This window comes from Helicoverpa armigera, chromosome 17 (genome assembly GCF_030705265.1).
Source record: "Helicoverpa armigera isolate CAAS_96S chromosome 17, ASM3070526v1, whole genome shotgun sequence".
Lineage (NCBI taxonomy): Eukaryota > Metazoa > Arthropoda > Insecta > Lepidoptera > Noctuidae > Helicoverpa > Helicoverpa armigera.
In genome coordinates, this window is record NC_087136.1 from 3,887,500 (window position 1) to 3,913,139 (window position 25,640).

Genomic DNA, 25,640 nt, shown 5'->3' on the forward strand with positions numbered 1-25,640 from the left:
GCGTCATACATAAATCATTTGGTTCGACGATGTTTTAATAAACGCAGAGCATATAAAACACACATATTTTCATACGGCGTGTTAGTTTTGCATTACCATTAATGGAAAATAATTTGGTTCAGTAAATCTACGCGTAATTAAATGTGAATAAACATTAATTTGTCTTCTGAATACATGTTTAATGTTAATATAAAATATACAAAATTCAAAGGTCGGAATGATAAAAACATTTTTGATAAACCTTTATAATGTCACGTTTGAATGGACCTGTAATCTCGTAACCTTTTTGTAACTCAACATTTAAAAAGAATCTAATCGAATAAATTAGGGATTTCCAGAAGCTTTCCGAAACAGTCCTTATGTGATGTAAATAAGCACTCAATTGTATTAGGAACAAGTATTTATTTCTGTCAACTGACGCAGAAATAAGTAGGGATGGGGTACAAAAATATTAAAAACGAGTTCTTTATTTTTATAGATGTGGATAGTCATACTAATGCGGATTGGATATCGGATATTGAAACCAAAGGTTACCAATAAAAATAGAGCAAAAAAATCTTAAAAAATGCCATTTATAGGATCGCGTGAATTATTGCGAGTTTGGTGGAAAATCTGGGATCATTGGTTTACTGGTTATTTTCATTTTATATTTTTTACTCCAAAATACTAACACCTACCTTGATAAAAATATCAAATCACGTGATTACACTTGATTGCCTTTCATTTAATGTTACATTGATTATTAGGTTTAAAGCAGAAAGCCAATATGCGTTTAAGAAATCAGCTATAAAAATATTACAACTCAATCCGTCACACTTATCGTAGATTTATTCGTCATAACTTAAGGTTTTATGAATACCAAGTTATGGTACTTTGAATGTAGATAACATTGAAGTACATACCATATAACTTTTCTTCCTGTTTTTCGTAAAGATACGGTAACAAAAATATGAGGTGAATAACATAATAAAAATCTAATTTCTTTCAATCCGCATCCAGTGGGAACTACCTATTCTACGCACCCGGTCAAATTGACTATCCGTACTTCCTCGATAAATGAGCGATCTATCACTGGAAGACTTTTCAAATAGGTCTGGTAGTTCCTGGGATCAGCGAGTCCAAACAAACAAAGAAACATTTCAGCTTCATAATATTATTACATAGATTTACACGACGTTTTCTCGATAACAATTTTGTGAAACATTTTCCAAATAAGTACTAACTACATTCATTAAATATTAACTAGTGTGAAATTAATTTTATACTGTAACATTTTCATTAAAAACCTTTTTATAATTTTAATTTAATTTTCACTTAAGCCAACAGTTATTTTAATTTTATTTCACTAAGTGAATAAGTTAATAGCTAGTCTATATTCTAATCGGATTATTAGCTAGTTTTTCAGAAATTTAATTTGTGCTATAAATTGCAATTTAAAACTAGCGAGAATACGATAACTTGAGAAATTAAATCAGCTCTGCCTCTTAGGTAAGGTATCTTGGCTCGTTAAATTCCTTACTGAGACTTCAATGGAGTTATTTTCACTTATAGACTGCCAATAGTCTTAATGAGCCAAAAGATAGCTCTTGATAGGCGGAAAAAATCCTCTTTGCAGCAATTGTTCACTGCAGAATTTTAGCTTAGGATGAGTCGTATATTTTATTTGTAGTAGGTTCTTGTGCTAGGCATTGGCCTTTTGGGCAATTCAATCTTGGTATGAACTTCTTCGTGATATGATTTAGTATTAGTACCTCTAATGATTACTCTTTTGAAAATATTTCTGTGTGTGTCTTTAAATATAACTTTACAGCTGGTGCGACTATTTAGAAACGCAGACAGAAGACTTAAAGTTAAAGAGTTCGTAGAGCATAACAAATGCCTCAAGGCCTAAAAAGATTTTATGAACATTATATAGTCAGGATTAAACTTACCAATATGCTGCATATCTCTCCAAGTGAGGTCCCTGTTAGCTTGTAAGGCCAGAGCGCAGATGCCTGCTGCGAGAGGCGCAGACGCCGATGTCCCGGTGTGACCCGCCGTGCAGGAGTGATGCAAATCTGTTGTTACCACCTAAATAATGGGAAAAGAAAGAACAATGTAGAAACACTGTTACTAAGGGTTATGTTTAACCCGTGAAATAATTGTGTTTCAGTAATGTATACCGCTCTTATCAAGGGTATTAGGTTGCCCGGGTAGCTGGGTTGAGGTGGTTAAATAGGCAGTCGCTCCTTGCAAAAAACTGGTACTCAGCTGCATCCAGTAAGACTGGAAGCCGAGCCCAGCTCAGAGTGGTTTTAATTTGAGTCGTATAATGTATAATAACAGGAAAAATAATGTCTTAGTAACGGTTGTTTTTGGGGAAGGTACCTTTATCTTAATAAAACAGAACTTCCTCAAATCGCCTGATAAAAATAAACGCATCAATCACATCCCGACTTGTGAAACAAAATATTCAAAGCCCTGTTACCAACTGAAATATTATTTTTACGGTTACTAAGGAAAACCGCCGATTTTCCGATTCATATAAGCGGTCGGACTGACAGCATTTGGATTAAGAGGACCTGTACACTGAAGACTAAATAGTCGGCCGACAGTTGCTCTGATGTCTAGCAACACTTTTTTAAAGAAGTTCTTGATTCCAATCAAAGATTTCAGTCCGTCTGATACCGGCTCTGTACCGATCTTTGTAACGTGCGTACTACTTACTATTCATCTTTATACTGATTTATGAGTACTATCGGCCGACTAAAGATTTGCAGTGTGCATTCACTGCGAATTGTATTACCCCACCTTTACTTCCGAAAAAAGATAACCCCCATAAATAATAGCATAACAATACAAGATAGAAAATACGAGAAACCAATCTCGGTCTATCTAGCGTGGCAGGGGTTGATTTAAAACTACTACTGACTGGTACTTGAATAGGAATTTTCTTTTTGCATGCTTGAAGCAACTGTATCGTGTTAACTTTACTTGAGTAAAACATAAACATTTTTATTTTGAGACAGAACATTTTAAAAACATATTGGGCGTGTTTTGTTCTTCTTTGAAATCCGTAAAGCATTTCTGGAAGCCAGAACAATATAATACAAAATTAAACATTTTAATGACATCCAGAGGCGGCTCGCGCTAAGGAGCGCTGGTGCAGTGAACTCCCTCTCATAAAAAATATAGGTAGGTACCTACTTAATAATAAAATTAAACTCCATAAATTAATTACCAATATTATTACTTATTCAAAAACTATTGTAAAGAACTACTGTAAATACTAATTAAAAAAAAGACCTTTACACATTACCTACCCATCCCACAGCCCACACCCGTCATACCATACACGGCATCACCATCATGTCATAGGTAACGCGCGAAGCGGAGCGCTCGCGATTGCGCTCCAATGAAACAGGATTCAATACATTGCATAATACGAAATCCAACAGGAGTGAAAGAGAAATTTCGCCATAGGCCTGCGCGTGAAACAAAAGATTTTCTATGCAAAAATAGCCAATTTTGGAGCGCCGCTCACGCGACGTTGTCGGTCGGTCTATTTTACCAATCGCGCGCGCCCGACAGCGATTGCGCGCGACGTTGCCACTCTGATATAAACAAACAGATGACAGATCATGCATGCGCGCGAACTGCGAATGTAATTACTTACTAATTCGGGATTTTTTAAATTAATAATCACATACGTGTTGAAATAGATTATACTTGTTACTTATTACTATTAATGTGAGTGTTAAAATGGACAATTATAATGTGGAGTTCATTAAAAACTGTGAAATACCTTACAAATTCGGGTTGAATAAATTAGGAACTTTGACTTTGACTTTTCAAGTGAACACCCAAACAATTTTGTCACAAGCCGCCTCTGATGACATCAAACAGATTATGTTGTAATAGGTAACCGTGCCAGAGTTATGTGAAAATAAATTAATTCATACAAAATTAAAGTACAAGTCAAACTGTCACATTTATTTTATTCTTTTGAAGACAATTATAATTTTATGGTTATTGTTTAAATAACATTTTTAAAAAGGAATAACGCTTAGAGGGCTTCAAACCCCATTTCACTCGTTTTACTAATTCTAGATTTCATAAATAAAATAGCGGTGAAACGATGTAAAATAAAATCATTATTCTTTGAACACGCTTCCACAAAGTGAATGAGCGACTATTTTACTTCGAAATAAACAATCGAATTTGCATACCGATTATGACAAACTGAAAAGGTTAATATTTACATAATTGCCGGAGACTGTTTAATATTTTGTAAACAATCTACATGCATACTTAGTTTCAGGGTTACTGTCTAAATAAGGAGGAATTTCTCGATATCAATAAAGGTTCTAACATATCAGTCGAATCGATCGGCTACCAGTCGTACCAAATAGTTTATCTATTCGGAACTATTTCGTTTGACCCAAAAGTTAATACAACTTTGATTGAGTAAGCAGGCCCTTTGTATTGCGAAATGCGAATACAAAACTTGTCACAAATCCTTCGTTTCTATGTACCAAGACTAATCTTGTAATTTATATTGAAATTAAATAATTTTATTTATGTTGTCTAGTGCTAAAAGGGCAAAAGGAATATTGTGTAGGCAGTATGTGTAAAGCCGTGTAGGGACGGACGTAACTACTTTTAGGGTAAGTGGGATCGAGGGCCCAAATACGTAAAAAGGTAAAACCCTCAGTAAAAGATAATAATAGCGAGTTTCTTTCCGAAATCCGAGCGAGTGAACCACATTTGTGTTTATACTTATGTTAATAAAATATTTTCACACCCACTATTTTAAGGAGTGCTAAAAAAATTAAGCTTTCGGATTACAAACACGAATCAAAGAAAACTAAATACGTTTAGCAGTGAGATGTGTAGTGTAGTCATAACAGAGTGGAATAATAAAAACATTCTGGAAATAGAAAACGTGTCATTGATCTTGGACATCCCAAGTTAGTCGTCAGTCTTAATAGACATCAAACGAAATGTTTATGCTGGGTACTTTAATTTTCTTGTTTGGTAGAAATTAAATCTCGCGAACGAAGGCCTATTTCTGGTACTAATTTAATTTTACGCGACAGTAGGAACATGTCGCAGCGTAGTAATACTCTCTGGTGTATTTTCAGCCTGTCAAGTGCCTATTATGGAATATTCCTAACTTAGATACAAGTTTTCGCGAAACCAAAAAGTTATGACTTTAGCCATTTATTTTTGTTAGCGACTAGACGACAGGATACTGATTTTGACAAACGATGTTTGCCATCGATTTGTCTTAATGAAACGCCTATCTCAGTTATTAGCTACTTCTAATAATAGTCGGACGAGCCTCGATTATTTATCTTACTGACAAAGGAAAACTACTGAGCAAAAGGTTATGATTTCAAAATCTGGAACAACAAAGTGGCTTTAATTAAGGCTCAAGAGAGGGCGTAAAACAACTAAGATAAAGGTCTTATTAACATGCGATTATTACAAGATAAGGAAAAGCGTTCGGAAACCATTTTCCTGGTTCATTAGAAAGAATCTATGGGTAATGATGATAGCTTACCTGCTTCTCATTAATGGCGCCGCTGCTGTAAGTAGCTGCTAATGTCGAGCTGCACATCTCTGAGTACCAGGGCACCTCGCCGCGCTCCGTCGCCGAGGATATTGATAACGTCCATATAGAGTTGGTGTAGCCATCACAGTTGCAGTTATCGTGCTCCCGTCCGCCATTTCCTGAGGCCCATACGAAAATGGAACCCTTGCCGTTACGACCCTGTTTCGGAAATAGAAGCATTAGTCTAGTCAGACGTGGTACTTTTTCTTTTATCGTATAGCCGTTTCATACGTGCCTCTTTGGAAAATATAGGCATTTGGGAATTGTTACCTAAGACTGGCAGTGTTATTTATCATTGGTTTAGTTCTTATTCGACGTGATAGGTGGCGCTACGTGCCGATTTCGGCAAGGTATTCGTTGTGGTTGAAAGATAGTCGATAGGCCTTTTGATTAATTTTATTTTGCTTGTGCCGAAGTTAGTAAATATTTTCATGGAATATTAAGTAAGTAGAATTTGAAAAACTTGAACTGTTCTCATGTACATAATGAATATCTTATCCATGTGAAGGGTTCGGCTCAATTATATTCAACTGTAAAATTATGTGTTTAATACCATGAATTTTAAAAGGAAACAAAATACCACTATTTGCCACAAAAGATCTATAAAATCTGCCATCATTTTCATTTTCACGTAGAAATCCCACTGGACGTCTGCATCGGTTGCAAACATAGACAATTTTTTCGCTACAGTATTCCGTTCGTTGCGTAAAAAATAAATCATAGCACAATTTTTGATTCCAATCACTAGGCTTGAATTTATCTGAACACGCATGAATGATTGGTTTGACGTACTGCGGCACGACATAAATGAACATCCATTTTTTTTAAATCGTAACTTCATAAAGCGTGAAGGGAAACGTCACGGCGGTGGTAAATGACGTACTAACGTATTGTCGCCTTCAGGTGATCATATTCAAATGTCGAGTCATTTCCCGATCCCACATAAGGTACATGGGGGTTTTATAGACCAGTCGTACCATGAATTCAATCCATTGAACCCCAAACTCCACATCTACATACATTTCCATAAAGTCGATTCCTGTAAACGCGCAATCCGAAAGCAGAAAGGGTCAATTAAAAGTTTTCAAAAATAAAACCATGATGCGGCTAAAGTCTAGCTCGCAGTGTGTTAGAATAAAACCGCAGAGCCGGGTAAAATACACTTGAGAATCCAAGCGTCTTTTTATTCGGTTCAGCGGTTCCACATTTTGTTACGCCAACTTAGAAAATGCTTTTGATACTGAAGGGCGAATAGATCGAAATGCGAATATAAATATAGAAGCGAGATCCGGTTGTTGAGACGTATCTCGTTAACGATTAATTAGTTCCCGTGTGATTGGCAGCTAAACAGTCATTGACATGGTCGGCGGTTCGTCCCGCGATCCAGCACAATTGGACGCGATTCGCTCGATCAATACTTAGTGTTCAGGTATTTGCGATGGTAATTCAGACTCTTGAAATGTAATCTATATCAGGTACTGTTTTCTCGTTAGATACGTAATGTAACGTGATACAAATAACATATCTCTTTCATCCTAAAAATAAAAGCCGTATGCCAGTTGTTTTTGTTCCAGTTAGATACTTCTTTTGATGTTGATAACGTACGTCGTTTACAGCCAGTATGTAAATACAAAGAAAAAAATGTAGGTAAGCCCACGATGCGTGACTTTGTATATCTAAGTACGAAAATCAGCCTTCTTCCTCCCATTTACAATCATACTGAGCACTTTAAATAAAAGTCACATAAAAACTTGCGACGCAGGTGTATTAAGCGCAAAGTTTTTTCTCTCGGCTACATTACGTTCTATTTAAATTCGAACCCCGAAAAAAGCCGCGGAATGTAATAAAAAACGTAAGCAAAGAAACTTTTGAACCTCTTTAAGTATAAACAACCGACCATACCTTTAAGCCGCTTAGTGATCAAAAAAAGAAAATGGCGTTATGTAAATGTGTTTAGTGACTACCTTGACCATATAGTGTGGGAAACAGAGAGGGAAAGTGTGAGAGTACAGGAGAGAGAAAATAATTGCATCATTACAGTAATTGCTTCAGCAGTGTCGCACGGCTAGTCGGGTACCCTTCACTAACTTAGTTACAAAATCGACGCGGATCACAATGTGACTGAAAAGAGACCTTAGCTTTAAATACATAAGTGTCAATATCACGTGTCAGCGAAAAGTGACAAATTAAAGTTGAGGATTTAACTTAGTTGGTGTTTTGACTTTTCATTAAAGCGTGTATACATGGTTATAATGTACAGGAAAATTGAAGAAAATCAAGTCTGTAGTGTTTCATTTATCCGGATATTTTGAATATACCGGGAATTCAGGACGTGTGTGTTTAAGAGAAGATCTTACATAGTATTAGGTAAATAAAGTGTTGGTATATAATAGAGATGTTGTGCTTTTGTTCTCCTAAAGTAAACTAATAACATATACAGGAAAATAGAACACGTCACGAGCTGTAGTTAAACATGATTTGAGATAAACTTTGAGGAAGTTTATGTTTTCAGACTAGAATGTTAGGAATAAATACCGAGTTATTGTTTAGAGAGAAGAATAGAATACATGTGTGATTGTTTGAGATGACTTATATGTTGCATATTTCTATACTAATATAGTAACTCTTTAGTTATAGTCTGTGACTTTGTAACGTTGTATCTAGGGAGAAATGTCTGGATCTACCGAATCAATTTTGTAGTTGGTTTTACCAACAGAAAACTACATTATTTTTGAGTGTCATCTACACTTTATTTGGGAACGGGAAGAATTTATTCGCAATAGTCAATTTTGTATAATTTACACAGTTACACATTACAATTTACACATTAATACATTTATTAATAAATAATATGTACTTTCTCGAGATTTATAATATTTTCATTTCATTTACGTAAATAACACTGAAAAATAAATAACAATAAATCACAAAGGAGACTTGTGTTTAATTAATAAAGACAGGCTGTATCAAAGAAAATTGAATATAAGCCAACTCCTAATGAAACTTTTGATCTTAACTTATGTCTGTAGATAATTGAAAACAGGCAGAGTAATCAAATACATAATAAGTGGGTGGCAAGTTCGCAAATCAAAATAAATTATAGTAAAAAAATAAAACTTCAAAGATCCCATCATGGATGATGGTAAACATATTTCTTCATTCATTTACGCAATCCGCGGATTTATATTTTAATAGTATGTGATTACTGTAACCTAAGCATCAGCCGTAACAGACATCATGATGAGACATCCCAAACAGGTATCCATAATTAAGCCCGCAAAGCACTAACTGATTGGCTCACTAGGAAAGCCTATAAAAACGAAGTTACGATCAAGAATACTGTCTGAGATGCAATGTCTGGGTACATTTTTCATATTGGAACATACTTATACAGAGCAAAATTATGTCCTCCTAGCCGATTATTGGCTACGGCGGCTGTTCTCATATAAGGAGATTGGCTAACTGCGCAGGACTTATTATAGTGCACTAGCATTTGAGCAGACACGGTGCACTTACTATTCCTTCACTCTCATAGCCCAATGGGACGGCAATCCGCACGAACGGAGAGTGATCAGGCACAGACAAAGACAGAGCACAATAATATACTGGAGAAAAGCATGAAGTGCAGTAAAAGATTGGCCATCAAATAATGTCCAATCGACGCTACTAACTTATAGAGTTCTATGGTCAGCCAATACTCAAGCACGCTGCGGTCTTTGAGTCGGACACGTCCCGATCGCTTTGATGTGAACACGTTTGCTTGACGTGGGTTATATACACGGAGTAAGGAAGGAGCAGTGATACCATAGTGTAGGTAGGTCAGGCTTCTAGGTCAAAAGAACGGTGGGTTTGACTAAAACGATCACTTACGAGTGAACTAACGAAGCTTTTGGGTTCTTTGAGACATCACTCAACGATTTTCGGTATTACGTAAAAGTCGTGCCAAAGAAGGCGTATAAGGCGCACACCTGCATTTTGGCGCGCTTATTTCTTAGGAGCTTTTGCGTTATGGCATCTCCGCTAGTCATTTTGTATTCCGTGGTTAAATATACAGTGTACTAAGTTGTGGATTACACTTGATGGATTCTGGAATTCACTAATTGGGTTCAGAACTAAGTGTTCCGTAGTTGTGAAGCGGTCGAGCGTAGATTAGCTGACGTCATGGCGTTGATACTCGGAGAGCACGCATGAGTGTTAATGTTTTGTGATCACGCATGTTTCCTTAGGCATCCTATATCTTTCGGTCGCAAGACCTATATATGTAAAACCTATTGATAATTTCAAATACTTCAATACTTAAAAGCCTACTTACTATTTCAACCATAACGTGAAAAAACAAAAAGTACCGGCAGCATTTGAATTCTTGATGACTTTTTTGTACCACCTAAACATTATAAGATCAACTTTTATTGTAATCAATAAATAGCTCTTACCTTAGTAACACCTTCAATAAAAGCTCTAGTAGCCAGTTCCCCTGGTCCGTCAACAGTCTTCCCATCATCATCAGGTCCCCATGAAGCGCTGTATATGTCCACATGTTGAGGATTCAGACTGAGAGAGCGGGCTTCCACGGCATCTGTGACGTCACCGTCCAACATGCGCACTCCTGGGGAAGAAGAGGCATGTTTAGTTTAGGAATTAAATTATGAAACATTCGTGTTGGGAAGAATGAGTAGTAAGTATTTGACAATAATTGTATTTTTTTTAAAGCGTGTCTATGGATGTAGTTCCTTGCCGGTTCTTCTCCATAAGACCAACTCTTTGGAACAGTGCAACTAGTTTGACATTTCGAAAGAGCTTTCGTAGGTCTATTTGAAATATTTTTTTTTACTTTGACTTTGAGTGTGCGGGACCTTCTAAATAGGAATGCAGAAGTTGATAGTGGATCTCCAGTTTCACTTTTAAAATAAATAATTAATTTAAAAAGTTTGAAATATGTTGTAGTCAGGCTTTTATAGGCTGGCTTAAATCATTTATAGGTTCAAGTAAAGATACTGAATTCGATTTTAATATAATAGAATTTGACTCTAAAAATCATTTGCTATAAATCAAATCTGCGGTAAATAAATAATAAATTATTATCTAACGAAATATTGAATTGCAATAAATTGGATTATTATTCATTAGTAATAAATTGATTTAATTAATAATCTAGAATTACCTGTTTAATATTTTACTTAAATGCTACTGTATTACGAAGAGAAATATAATATCATATTTTGTTATATTAGCATAATTTTGCGGAGGTGATTCTAAGCTTGTTCGAAAAATGTGCGCCGAGAATGGCAAATAAACAAAATTAAATTTTGTAAGGCGCTACAAAAGTCACTAATTTTGCAGTCACAAAACCTATGAAACAAACACATGACTTAAACATTTATTCTGACTTGCGTTTCCACGAAACCGCAGCCCAAACTCTAATGGGCTAGTTAAACTCGAAGCCTAAAAAGCTTTAGTTACGTATACTGTTTCTAAAATTCAAAAGGACTCGTACTCGGACAAAAGGGTAATTAGCATAAAATGTAAAAGTCCCCGACTAAAGATAAATGTTAAACCCAACAAAAACATGTTTTGTTATCCCGTTTGTTACTGTTATTCGCGTTAATTTAGAGTTCCGTACGTGTCAGCTTGCGTAATTTATCTCAACTCGTCCCTAAGGCCCATGTTTGACGTAATGCGATATTTCGACACTTCTCTTGCCTTCCATAAATTGTATCAAAAACAAATTCTTATCGTTAATTTCGTGATAAACATAAACTGTTTTATAACCTTATAAAAGCTCTGTGTCGTGTCAAAAGAAGCACGTAAGTCTTATGTGGGTTTTAATTCCCAGAAATCCGTCGAGCTGCCTTTGATCGCGACTTTATAATAAATTGTGTTAAAATAAATCCTTCAGATTTCGTACATGTACGTCATAATTAAATAACGTAAAGAATGCCACTGTTTATATAAAGAAAATTCTCGTTTAAATCCTTATAAAATTCAAATATCAAAAGACAAACAAGAACGTGTTTGCAATAAAATCCCGAAGTTATGCGTCGAGACACGTTTGCACTTTTGTGCTGTGGAATATAAATTCAAGATTATCTTAGACTAATATTTGTTTAAGTACCTATGTTAACATAAAGGCTGATCGCAATAAACTTTCAAGTTAACGTAAGCTTAAGTTAAACAGTTTGCAAAGCGTTACACGAAATTTCTTCGTGGCAGACGACCCGCTAATAACTTTATATCCTACAGCGTTTTCATATTGCTTCACCCTAAAGCAGAAAAGTTAATATTTTCGTGTTTGCACAACATTCGCTAAAGTACCTACCTAACATTTTGAAATCTTCTATTTTAGTTTAGCAAATATGTACGTTGTACTGATTTTGAGAACATTATATATAAGTCAGTACAACTATTTTATTACTGTAAGACCACTTTTATTAGTATTTATACGACTCTCTTTATAAAAAGAAAAATCCATCTCTACCCGCGTAATAAAATGTAATATCACATTTTGAATAATTCATGCCACATAGACACGCTACTAGTTGGTTTTCTATCTGCTAATTAAATATAATGTCCGTTGATATACAATAAATCATTGCTTATCGTAAAGAATGTACAATTGTACATTCTTCGTTATACCGGTATGTATTGATTATTCTATTTATTGCCGGCTCTGAGCTAAAACTATATTTACGATAGCAACAATTATTCAGGAATATTTTCAGATAGATTTGTCGGGTAAATTGACAGAGGAATACTTCGAAACTGAAACTGTAAATATTTCGCTTAGTTCTAGGGTCAATGAACCTTGGGAAAAGGTTAGTCTATGTTTTGATATTCATTTGATTGTCTATTCTATTGTAAGCTTTCACTTTTTCTTAATGCTAATGTGAACTTATATTTCTGTAATTACATTTTGCACATGGAAAATGATTAATTAAAATTGTCGGTACACTGAACATCGGAATACCGTAATTCCCCATTTTATTAGCATTTACTTCCTATGTTATATACCAGCTGTGTACATAAAAAGTCATATAAAAACTTACGAGCTAACATAAAAACATGCATACGGTGTAACAGTAAACTTGAAAATATACTTTTTGTTTCTTTGTTTTTCTTAACACAATGAGTTTTGGTGTTTTGGTAAGTCAGTGAATTTCTTTCTATAAACTGTTTTATTATACCATTTTATTGCACGAAGTACGCCTATCGCTAGGTGTGATGGTCTACGTTTGAAGCAAATAGCGCAAAGTGATTTGTTTCAATGTTCCTATCTCAACTTGAAATGTCTTGAATTTCATTTGATAATATTTTTAGTATTAGAAGTATTTGCAACTTTGTAAAATTTCTTCATCGATTGTTATTTTTACTGTGCAGATATTTTCATGAAACTGTGTAACGCAGGAAATGCCGTACAAGTAGCCATATAAACTGTATGTAGGTATCTTGTATAAATAACTTAAGTAAATATTATTCGAACAAGCAAAGACCTTATTAAGCAATCCTTTTCCATCTATCTTACTTAACATATATTCTGTATCTAATAAATTTTGTTGGAATGAGTTGTTGTTTATCACTCATACATAAATTACTACACAAAAACATACTGGACTTAATCAGTGATTTATCTTTATTTCATCTAGTCTGATATGTACGTAATCCTTTGGGACAATTCGACGTCACTTTTTGAGCAACACTAAGCTATCCGATTTTCAATTGTTTGCTAACCTATTGATTTATTTGCGCTAAAAAATATAGTGCACGGGTGAGCAATGGAATTAGGTTAGAAGAAAGTGCAGTCCAATGTGGACAATATATGTATATATGAAGGTATACATACTCTTATTATATAACAAAGTTACCCTTGCAAGCGTTGATAAACTATTGCAATCTCAAACCTATGGACATCATCAAACAAAATTTCATATAAGACCACTACTTTCTCATTTATTTCTTCACAAACTATTCGTTTGCAACTAAACTTTAGTGTATGCCGTAGCTACACTCTTCGCCTTAAACAATAGTGATGTTCCTTTCCATATTTATCATTACCAGCGTCCGTCCGAGGTAAGACAAATCATGACAATGCATTTTAAAAGCACGTTTGTCTAGTAATCTGCCGTCAGTACTGCGAGGCACTTGGAAGTGCACTCCACCGTACAATGCCTTGAGTTTGTCACACTTTAACATCCATTAGATGTTGAGAGGAGACAAATTGTTTGGTTGTATTATTTTTGTGGTTCTGAGATTATGAAGGATGGGCTATTCCGAAAGCGCACAGATACCTACTGAGAAAAAGTAAAAAAAAACATATTTTCGTACATGTTATAACAGTTAACTTGACATATAATCAACAGCCGGACAATTTTTTATTGGTAAATTGACTGCCCCGGGTGGCTCGGGACGCAGCCCGCTTCCAACCGTCGCTTTAGGAAATCAATAGGAGAGACCTATGTCCAGCATTGGACATGTTATGGTTGAAACGATGATGATGACTGTCCTAAATAAACTCTCAACTAGGTTCCTGAATTCCAACATACTAAGATTAAACACACATGTCAAGTCATTCTTACAATTTCACATTGATATATCAATCTATGCGTAATACATAACATCGATGTTAATGAATATAATGATGTATAAATGATGAATAATGAATAAAATGTTAATTTCAAAACAGCCTTACCTCCAACACTAGCCCCATAAGCCACGCCCACAGCACAGAGCGAGTTGTTAGCCGTCGCCGCGACCTCACCGGCGCAGCGCGTACCGTGACGGTTGGAGTCTATCATGTCGTACCGCGGCTGCGGGTCCGAGTCGTGGGAGTTCACGTCGTATGACGCCATGGGGTCCTGCGACGCAAATAACTTAGATGTAAACAAGAAAGTGGTTTAAAATCACAAGGCACAAAGTGTTGAGGAATAATGAAAATTGCAAATGTAACAATAGGTAATCTCCCATCACATCCTTGAGCCGCTTACGTCTTCTGCGTACGCAGGCTTCCTCCCTAATAACGTATGAAAATAAATCACGTGTTTTGATACTAATCCTGCTATAAGGTCTTACGTTTTCGCAAATAAATCGCCTCGCGTAAAACCGCGACCCAATTACCCATTTTTTTCGAACGCCAACAGTGAAATTAAAGCCGCACGGGCGAGATGAATCGTGTAATTTGAAACTCCGAAGCTTTTGTTCAGAGCACAGATGTCACTCTACGCCCTTTTATCGCGAAAGCGCGGATCCCTCGCGAATTACTTGTTCCCGTTTTGATTTCATCGGTGTTTTTTCAAACATTCCCCCCAAGCATACGTGGAAACTGCGCCTCTTATTTCCCAATGAAGATTTTAGACTACAAAGGCGGGCAACACAAAGTACCGACGTCATAAAACACAAAATGAAACAATTTCAAGAAATTCATTCGATATGTCGAAGGAAATGTAATCTGGGGCGTGTTGTTTTACGACGCAAACCAATCGACTTCCTACAAGTCCGTGTTGAGAGCTAGCGAGAACAATAAGATGCATGACGCATGTACTTACGTAATTGGCGACTAAGTCGGGATGATCAGTCTCCAGACCGTCGTCCAGGATGGTGACCACCACGCCTCGGCCCGTGATGCCTTCCCGCCATGCTGGGATCACGTTCATGTCTAAACCACCTCCTCGATTCTACGTCAAACAAAAACAAACACTTTAACACACATAATTCAAGTTTCTGTATACAATTTGAAAATTTATTGGGTAAACATTTATTTGTGTTATCATCCCGCACATGATTTATAAAACGTTTGGCAATAAAATCAACAAACAAGAAGAAATAAAATAAAAGTAATGATCCACTTAATCTTCGGCGGTCGTAAAATCATAGAACGTATCAAAAAGTGAAATGTACGAGCGAACCAATTACTCAACTTCCATCGGCGTAGATTTTTTTTTTAATTTACAAAATTGTTACTCAAACGAATTTGTAGAAATATTTGCAACGGTAGCAGAACCAAATGAAAATGAAATTTCAGCCGCAACACCGGAGCGACCACTGGAAATTTGTATTGACGAACCGTTTCACTGATATCTATACGGAATTGGTTTTTATATCAACTATTTCAGATCGCTCAAACAATAAAAGTGAACAAAAGCTAACAGAATATTCTAAATTGGAATTACTATTGTGAATTGATCGACGCGAACTGTTGTGTTTGTGACCTGGGGCTCGGTAACATTGTGAATCGAAATAGGGACACATTGCACTTGTAGAGGTACATTCCAGAATTCAGCGCAGCTCCTGTCGTTATGACGGATTTTTGGATACATTTACTGACTCATAATGTTTAAGTTAAACCTGAATTATATTGGCAGGTAGAGCTAAATTGTATCATTATACGCAATCAAATTCAATTACACACGGTCAACAACACTTATACACAAAATGATATACCACCTCTACCTAAGGTACTTCTCTGCCTACCCTCTGGGAAATACGGATGGGCTGTATGTAATGTCAAACATAATTTAAATTAGGCCAACGTTTACATAAAACATGGTATACAAATTAATTCACTCGAATCCTTAACAGCCGAGAGATGTATAAAGATACGAAATCAAAAACATCCCTACCCTCATTACGGTAGTTAAACCGATTTTATGTAAGAATTAGGCAAATTTTCAACGATAGCTTAATAAAACTCAAATTTTTGGCTTCCACTTCGTCAATATTTTGTAAGAGCGTTATAAACTTTAGCCGAAGAAAATTAAACTTCTCTCTTCTCGTTGTGCGGTTGAATCGCTAAAGAAAAACAAAAACGACGCGATTCGAGTGCTTACACAGTGTAACTTTGCAACTTTCTGATCATTTGCGCCGACAATATTCAACATCGTAATCGAATGACACGTTTGTTGTGACAATATAATATAAATTAATTATAAATTGGTGGTCCGTTGTGTATAAAGTGTCAGTTTGATTCTTGAACGAGACAATAGTTTTAGAAAACACAGGTAATCTTACGTAAGTAAGAAATACATAGAACTTATAAATTGGCAATATTTAATAAGAAACAGTGACCCAAATTGAAGCGCGAAGCGAAATCTTCCAAGAGAGTACTTAAGATGAGTGTAAGAGGAGTACATATGAGAGTACATAAGAGAGTACATAAGAGGAGTACATAAGAGAGTACATAAGACAGTACATAAGAGGAGTACATAAGAGGAGTACATAAGATAGTAAATAAGAGAGTACATAAGAGGAGTACAAAAGTGAGTATATAAGAGAGTATATTAGAGAGTATATTAAGTTGAAACACTAGTAGTTATTAACTTAATAATTTAGATTAACTTTCAGACCTTATCCCTCTTATTATAAAACGCGGTATCAAATAAGTATCGGCTTTTGTACTACCTTTAATCCAGCTGTAAGTACGACCTTGAAAAAACGTTATTACAAAACGCAGTTTATCGCAAGTCCTATTACTATCTGTAGTACAAAAGATAAACCATCGAGCCCCCTAGTTTAACTGCAGTACTTAGTCGACAAACGTCAAATTCCGTCATTATTTACTTTTGAGGTTATTTGTTTTGTGATGAAAAAAACGAAAGTGGATATAAATATGTGTGATTTGGAATACTTGGATGTGTTAGAATACTATTGAGAGTGTCCGGGGTCCCAACAGTGTGCGTCATCGACAAAATCTCTTCAAATTACCTGACGACAATTTTCGATATAAATATCGATTTATGTTTTTCGAAATAATAGTCAATTGAATGCATGATGATAATCCATGATGATCCTATGATGCTCAACTGGGCTTGCCATAAGGTACGTAGCCTTTACAGGGCAAGTAAGTTGCCAAAACATCCTATTAATTATATAAGAGTCGAAGTTTTTATTATGGATGTTTGTTTATGATTTTGATGAAACTTCGAAAATATATCAGATTATCATACAGTTTACTGTTTATTTACAGATTCAAGACTTTTTTGGCGTTTTGCACGCCGTATCTTTGCCAGTAATAGGTATGCAATGTTCGTAAAAGACTGGAAGCTTGCTAAAATGTAGGTACAAAAATGCCAAGATGAGCAAGGGAACAAGATTGTGTGATGAAGAACAGTGTCCAACATGTATCAGTGCGTTTGACTGTATAAATAGACATCGGAATAAAATATAAACTTTACTTTTATGTTGTTTCATTTTCTTTTGGTAATTTAATGCACACGATATTCTGTGTGTAAGTTATTGTGCACTTAATTTTGAAGAGGTTCTAATTAGATGCACAACGTCTTATTTAATCATTTAAATCGGGATGAAAATAATCCAAGTTATTTCTAACCTAAAAACAAAACATAACTCGGATACGCGCGCTGACGTTCCGTTATACGCGCAAACTCGATAGTTGTTTAAAAGAGAATAATTGGATCATGTATATCGTTAAAAGATACTAGAAATATAAAATTACCTTTAAATAATAAAAAGTAATATTTTCAACTGCAGAGATATTTTTTTTATTATCATAGTTATTAATTTTTCATCAAATTAGACTTAACAAAATAATGGAAAAAGGAACGGCGCACAGAATTCGGAACGATTGAACGAATGATTTAAATATTTGTTGCTTATAATCTGTGGATATTATTTGAACCACACACACACACAGACAAATCGAAGTACCAAACAGTCTTCTCTTAGTCTACGTTTTGTAATAAGGATGTAAAGACTATCGTAAGTACCGTAACAAACCAAGACGTCTTCAGTCTGGTTTAAACCACTACTTGCGGCAGTTTTTATAATAAGAGGGTATTTAGTTAAGATATAGTTTAAGGCAGCTCGTTGAGTTCTTGTTTATTTACTTTATAACTTTCTCGTTGAAAAACTAAATACAAGAGCCGAAGCCGGGTCAACAGAAAGGGGTACAAAAGGTCAACAATTGGGTTAATATTTCATAAGCTATGGTATGTTTGGGGTTCATAAAGGTTTCTTTGGAACATTGTGTAATTATTTTGATCAGGTAGCTGTAAAAGCTCGTGGTACATGAATGGGTTTAAGGAATTTTGACAGACTTTAAACTCACAAGCACATTAGTTCGCAAGAAAATATATTTCGGCTCAAGAATTTTATTTTCAACATTCCATATACGAAAAGTTTATTTCTCTTTTCCTTCAAGAGCATGCATTAAATCCAAAAAATCTGCCTTACGTCTACAGAACTCCTTAAATTTTTCAAAAGTTCTCGACTGTGAAGAAACTGATCTCATGAGCCCGCTCTAGATTTTATATTTTATTTTTATGAAGATGGTTTTCGTCAAAAGGACAGAACTCAGTGCCCATACTAATCGCATTGGCACTCCTCAAAGTCACTCCTTAGACGGGGCACTCAAGAGTAAAATGGCGGGCTTTTATATCTTTGAATATTATATAGCTACCTTAATGTTCAAAGGAAATGCTGGCTATCTTGAGAGGATTGATTGAGAACAGACTGCTATATCTTCTAAGCATTGATCGGTCGAAAAGGTGGTGAGAATTAATTCGTCTGATGTCATGTTAGGGCAACTTTAGAAACATTCATCAACTAGGTATACTAGTCTATATTCAGTGTGGATCTTTAAAATGTGAACATAATATATCGAAATGCGGGAATCTATGCATAATTTTATCGTCGGAAAATATTAATCAATCTACATGAAATTGGCCTACATATGTATCAGTAGCTGAGGTAGACTGCACATGATGTCAAGAGTTGCAGTTTGCAGTTTGATTCTAATTGTCACAGAGAAGTCCTATATGTTATCTCTAACACCTTCAACAAAGACCACAAAACAAATAAACAAACTCATACTTACTAAGTACCACATATGAGGCCATTTTGGGTCGTTCAATTGAAACTTGGAGTCTGCAGCTCTTGGCCGTCCCTTCACCCGTGACGGTTGGAGCTCTCGTCTCGAATTAGTGTCGCGCTTCGACGCTGCCGACGGCGTGGGCGCATCAGATGACGTAGTTTCAGCTAAGACAACAAAAAAATCGTCACGACAAGTCGTACGCTTAGTTGGGTACGGTACGTACCACGGAGTAGGGAACATGAGCGGAGATGCCATAATGCAGGTAGGTTAGCCCCTATTTATAGGTTAAATACGCACAGTGGAAATTACCAAAATGATCTGTTATGAGTGAACTTAAGAGGCGTCGGGGTTCTTTGAGCCTTCTGTCAACGATTTTTAGTATTACAAAATATGGTCGGGTCCAAAAAGAGAACGTTCCTCGTGCCCCGCACACCCGCATTTTGGCGCGCTACATTCTTAGATTTTCCGTTATAGCACCTCCGCTAGTCATTTCGTTCTCTATGGTACGTACTGTCTAAAGAGAAGGTCTCTTTTGAATCTGGGATTGTATGTCGCAAATGTCATTGTGGATACCTACATTTATTTTGATTACAATCTGTTTGGTAGGAGATATTATAGGGAAAAACTTGAGTCGGTTTAATTGTGCTAGTGAAATTTGATTTACAAAATGGTGGGCTAGTCTTCTTGCAACATAATTTATCTAAATCGGATATAGATATTGTGTTGTGCAAACATTAATAAAATTATTGTTAACTCTTTGTGAAGGGCGTCTTAGTTGGCGTTTCCAAGAACTTGTCTATGGACAAAAATCAGCTGTATAAAGGTACTGACATTATCATCATATGTACATACCTGTAGAATGATATGAGTCTGGTAAGACCTGGAAGTCCCTCTTCTTCCTGGACAGCGCTCGCTGCTGCTTCGCCCATCGCACCCTGTTGTCTCCTTCGAGCTTGTCGTGGTGATCGTGCGCAGGGGTTATTGACCTCCGCACGATCGCGTGGTGGTGGAAGTGGTAGTGATTGTCGAATATCTGGGGAAGAAGAATTCTTTATTTAAAAAATGTTTTAAGGAATCTCAATGTCAGGAACTACGAATTCTAAATTTAAAAAATGTTTTAAGGAAATTCAAATCTTGTAAATATGACAGTGTTGTTTCTTGGTATTCTATGACTTGAGGTTTGTGCCCTGTGTGTGTCATTATTTAACCTATCTAAGTATTATACAAACATGTATTGTATGTAACAACGTGTAAACAAAATATTTAAAATCAAATCTTGTATCAAAAGTCAAACGAAACTAGAATAAAGAGATAAAAATAATTCTAGTATCTATTTACCGCATAATAAACATAAATAAACTAATTGACTTAATTTGCAAAGCTTAATTATAATAATAACCCAATTTCAATTCAAAGTGCAGAGCGAAATATTTATGAAAGCGCCACTACGGGTATACGTGACCGCTCTAAAATTAACTTTGTTTATCTAATTCTTTATCAGAACTGGAGGTTTATGAATGTAAAACCTCAGATATTTCACAGTGGTTTTGTTGGTTGTAATAAACATCATGTACTTAAAAGATACTCAAAAGTAAAAGTGTTATATAAAATCTTAACTAAGATTTACCAATTAGGCTGATCGGGTTCCAACCGTATGCAGCTGAATATCAGTGTAATACATGCAGCAACTGACTATGTTTTGTTGGCTGAATTTTTGGATACTCTATGACCTAACTTTAAGTTATTTTTAAGTAAAGAGCATTCTTATTGCGCAAGATTTACTTTGGTTCCAACCAAAATGATCTGTTAGAATCATCACACGTGTAAAGATTTTTTTTTTTTTGAAATACATATTTGAAACCCAAAAATACACTACTATTAAATTCCTTTTAACATTCGTAGAAAATATTTCTTTATCCTCAATTACTAGATTTTTACTCAACATAGCTGAAAAGAATTTCAGTACTAATGACGTTAATTTACGGTTCAATAGAACTCGGTTCAGTCAGCTAGATTTGAAATGTGTTTTGAAATAACCCGAGCTTCAAGTGACCAGTGACCCGGGTCTGTGTACTCGTGCATGGTAATAGTTCTGTGGTATGCGAGCTCAACACTTCTGTGAATCTAAAAATTCTAAACAGAAATATACGTGGCACAGAATATGTTTTACAATTTTATGCAGCATTTCAGTAACGTGACACATTATTTGAACAAAAAATATTTTATACAAAACTAGAGGGTGTATTTTGTCGCTGAAGTTTAAATCCGTTTTAAAGTCATATAAAGTTGTCATACAATTCTGTAACGTTAATATAAAATGTCTCTCAGTTTCAATACAATTTATAACGTTTTCCATATTTCAGTTTTTCCTTGGCATATAAAATTTATGAAAAGACGCCCAGAGTCTCTAGAGTGTGAGTGGCCTGTTAAATGAAAAAAGAACGCGCCGAGTGTTCTATTTGTCTAGTTTTTGAAGTACTTTTAATTTCCAGTTTTAGTGAAGTCATATTTACTCGTCTCTCGTCCCAACATGAGTAATGATTTTAAGCTACTTGAAAAATCGGGGTTTGTAGGAAAAATTTTGGCAAAGCCATCGTTCCCCACGACGATTGCTGAAATTTTCAGATAACTGCCATCTCCGCATTGCGGTGTCGTACTGATATGTTATTTGAATTTTATTACATAATGCTGAATAATGCGCGATAATATTTTATTTCGCATTACGAGTGACGTACGTACGTGAAGATTTCATTACGCCCGTAACATATTCATGTGGGATATAAATATGATACTGAAGGTATTAAATTATTGGCAATACGATATTGTTTTACGTTAATAATTTTGAATGAACTTTCAAGTTTATTTAATGGGTACGGGCGTATCATTTAAAATGGAATAGGGGAAGGAAGTCCTTGCTGGCATCATTCAGCGTTATTTGATTATTCAATTAATTTTAAAGTTTATTTTCCTCGGTTGGTGTGCTGGCTTTTTTCCGCTGGTCCCCCGCGGGACAGATACGAGGCCATCCTGAGAGGCTATAAATATTTTTGGCTTGCGAATGGGTTTTTAGCGTAGCAACCTTTTTCGTGGAAAATAAAATATTAGAAAGTAGATAAAAGTTGAATTTGAAACAGGGTTGAAAAAGTTTTTTTACTATTATTTATTCAGAGCACCTATTTAGTGGTTAATATTTATTTACACCTTTTTGGGTTGGAAATAAAGAAATTGTTTTAGGAGTATAAAATATGGTAGTAAAAGAACCTAGACTCATGAATGTATAAAATCAGTCTTAGTGATCTTAGTGAATTTCAAAAACACTAGACTTTTTGTTATAAAGAAGGCAGCTTAAGGGAGAAAGAGTTAAACATTTCGTTCTAAGCTCCTTAGGACAGACTAAACAAAACACATTTATCTTCTGTTTTCTTTGTTTTCGTCTGCAGGATTCATTTTAAAACAGCCTTTACGGTCAACGAGACTTCGGACAGTGTGTACTAAGGGATCCTTGCCAAGAGTGCCCGCAGGCGCCGCGCTCCCTATTTACGAACTCGCGTGGAAAAGGGGATTTCACAGCCAAGCCGTTACAATATGCAGGGACGTGAGCTAAGGTGGTCTTACTCGAAAATTTCGTGGATTTACCTGTGTTGGAAAAAAAAAATGTTATAGACTCAGCGAACATCAAGCACATAAAATATGCAAATTCATGTTTAACATTGTAAAATAACACACCTGTTCTGAAAAATACATCGAAGAACATGAAAAATGAGTAATATTTGTTGATTCAAAACAAGAGTTTACTGTGCAATGAGACACGTTACAAGTTTCTCATCTCAGTTTATGCTAAGTAATTTAACAACAATATTCAAGATTATGCTTAAACACAAACTATGTCCAAACGAGAGATTAAACAACATAGCCAGTCCATTATAAAACCGATTCGGTGGTTTGTGTTTAAAAAATCGCACAAAAATCCATCGAACAATTTTCTATGTATACTAGAGCTTTGCACGCATGAATAATTAATTTAACGAACGCAAAGCCGCGGGCAGGTCGCTTGCCTAACAAAAGTGTCAAACATTTGATAAAAAAAAAACATTTGACTTTGAAAACATCAATGTTGAAATTCAAGATAATTTTGGTAACTACTCCTGTCAATCACAAAGTCAAATCTACGCATTTCTTTATTATTAAATTGTCCAGATTGATCAAGCAATTTTCATGACAACAATATATAAGCAAAGACAGTGACTCTAAGCTAGTTGATAAAAAAGGTATGGTACAATATCAATATTCATGTCGCTATTAAATAATACAAGGACACAGTTTTCCTGCTTCCATAATTTCAAGAGGAAGAAGGGTAGTTTCGTGTCAGTGCACATGGTCCTTAGAAACTCCGCCCTTAGGGCGAGTCGTGACCTGCGCCGACTCGGAGACTAGTGACCACAGAGAACAAAATGACTAGCGGAGGTGCCATAATCGAAAATCGCGACTTACGCCGTTCCACGCCTTCTTTGGACCCGACCATTTTTCGTAATACTAAAAGTAGTCGACAGATGTCTCAAAGAAACCAAAGGCCTTGTTAGTTCACTTGTAACTGATTGTTTTCGTCATGCCCACCGTACGAATTTGACCTAGAAGTAAGCGCCCGACCTACTTGCACTACGACATCTCCGCTTATCTTTCCTTACTCCGTGCTAGTGACAAATGACACGAACACCTTTGTATGTGATATTCATCCATCTTGCTTATCCTTTAAGGGGTAATTGACGAAAATATGAATTATCACTGCATACTTCATGCAACATTAAACACTGATAACTGTGGAGTCACTGCCTAATTTGTCTCTCGATTGAAAATTATACAAGCTGTTGATTTGCATCCGTGCCATATTCAAGGAGGTAATTATGCTGATGATTCTCGACCCAAATCAATAAAAAAATTGGTACGTAGTTTTTTTTCTTTAATTTTTTTTCGGAATTCCGTAAATGTCATCTAGCCTTATTTAAACTTGGCGCGTATGTTACTGGCGTTAAAACCGTGCTGCACCCTCACACAAACGCAAACACAAAGCATACGCAACGATCACTCATAAATTTCATTCATAAAATTGGATTACTTCGGAAATACCACGACATTACAATGACAAAAAAAGCAGTGCATATTAGTTATTTCCCATCTACTGTAATTCCAATCGATTATTTACGTATTGTATGTCCTCCTCCTGAACTATGGCACAAATGCAAATCAACACCTTGTATTTTATCTGTGGTATGCGTCCAAAAAGTTTGAATGTATTTTCCATGCCGTATTTGACAGTACCAAAGTAAAAAAAAAATGTTGTGCTTTAAGAAATAGACTGTATTTTAATATAAATTCTATGTCTCTTTACTGTATGCGCAGTTCGTGTAAGAAATGTTTTTCTTTTATTAAAAATGTTCACACTAAGCTGGATTAAAGCTTACGTAAATAGTGTGGAGAAAGATTGTGAACATAATATATTTATTCTACATTAATCTGTAGACGTTTCATATATAAGATATCTTCTTGTAAACCAGATAGTAATGGAAGAAGATTTAAGTATTGAGATTTAAATATTCTGTAACGTATTCGCAATTTCGAGAGAACATTATCTGGTGTAATACATGTAGATATTATAGAACATGTAGTTTTGAAAAATTCTGAGATTATAATAGTTGAAATAGCATGTTCTTAAGAGGTTCTGAGGTAATTGATACTATTCTTTTTTGTTTGTTATTTTCTCTATTTTGATGAAACCTTACCTACTGTTAGGTTAGGTATATATCTGATTGTGGGAAATCATTCTCTAAGGAAGGGCGTGAAACTACCGACGGAGGATATTAAAATATAAAATAGTTACGTGGAAACTATTAGACAAGGATTCTCACTGCTCTCTTTGTGTTCACTCACCAAAAAGCTTTTGAGAATTACGTTCGTCATGTTCCATGCGTAATTTTTTTTCAATCAGACCATTCTACACCCAATGTTTTCATCTACTTTTTCTGTTTTTTAATTGCAATCGCGAACGTGCAGCTACAGGCTGCCACTCACGTTTTCAGTTTCCGAACGCACCACATAAATACTCTGTGCGTATAGTTTTCTTTTTTATCTATTTTTTTTTTATTTTCTTTTGTTCTTTTTTCAAATGAGGAATGAAAATCGCGTTCCTTATCCCGCTTTGAAAACTTTCTCTGCCCCTTTTATACTTAA

The 25,640-nt window shown here is 35.5% G+C and overlaps 1 protein-coding gene and 1 long non-coding RNA gene across 6 annotated transcripts in view; one reads left to right on the top strand and one right to left on the bottom strand.

Annotated features, from left to right (window-relative positions):
* The window catches only part of LOC126055824 (furin-like protease 1), a 159,203-nt gene that overhangs the window by 16,041 nt on the left and 117,522 nt on the right, over positions 1-25,640 (bottom strand). For all 5 annotated transcript variants that reach the window (XM_064038729.1, XM_064038726.1, XM_064038727.1 and 2 more), the window contains 7 exons: positions 20,268-20,448; positions 19,419-19,579; positions 15,133-15,261; positions 14,280-14,445; positions 10,030-10,202; positions 5,546-5,755; positions 1,932-2,070 (listed from right to left, as the gene is read on the bottom strand). In XM_064038729.1, the coding sequence (XP_063894799.1) occupies positions 1,932-2,070; positions 5,546-5,755; positions 10,030-10,202; positions 14,280-14,445; positions 15,133-15,261; positions 19,419-19,579; positions 20,268-20,448 (1,159 nt within the window). The remainder of the gene's footprint in view (positions 1-1,931; positions 2,071-5,545; positions 5,756-10,029; positions 10,203-14,279; positions 14,446-15,132; positions 15,262-19,418; positions 19,580-20,267; positions 20,449-25,640) is intronic.
* Positions 16,929-17,756, top strand: LOC135118002 (uncharacterized). Its single transcript, XR_010277294.1, has 2 exons — positions 16,929-17,401; positions 17,550-17,756. It is a non-coding gene; the product is annotated as an uncharacterized LOC135118002 (long non-coding RNA).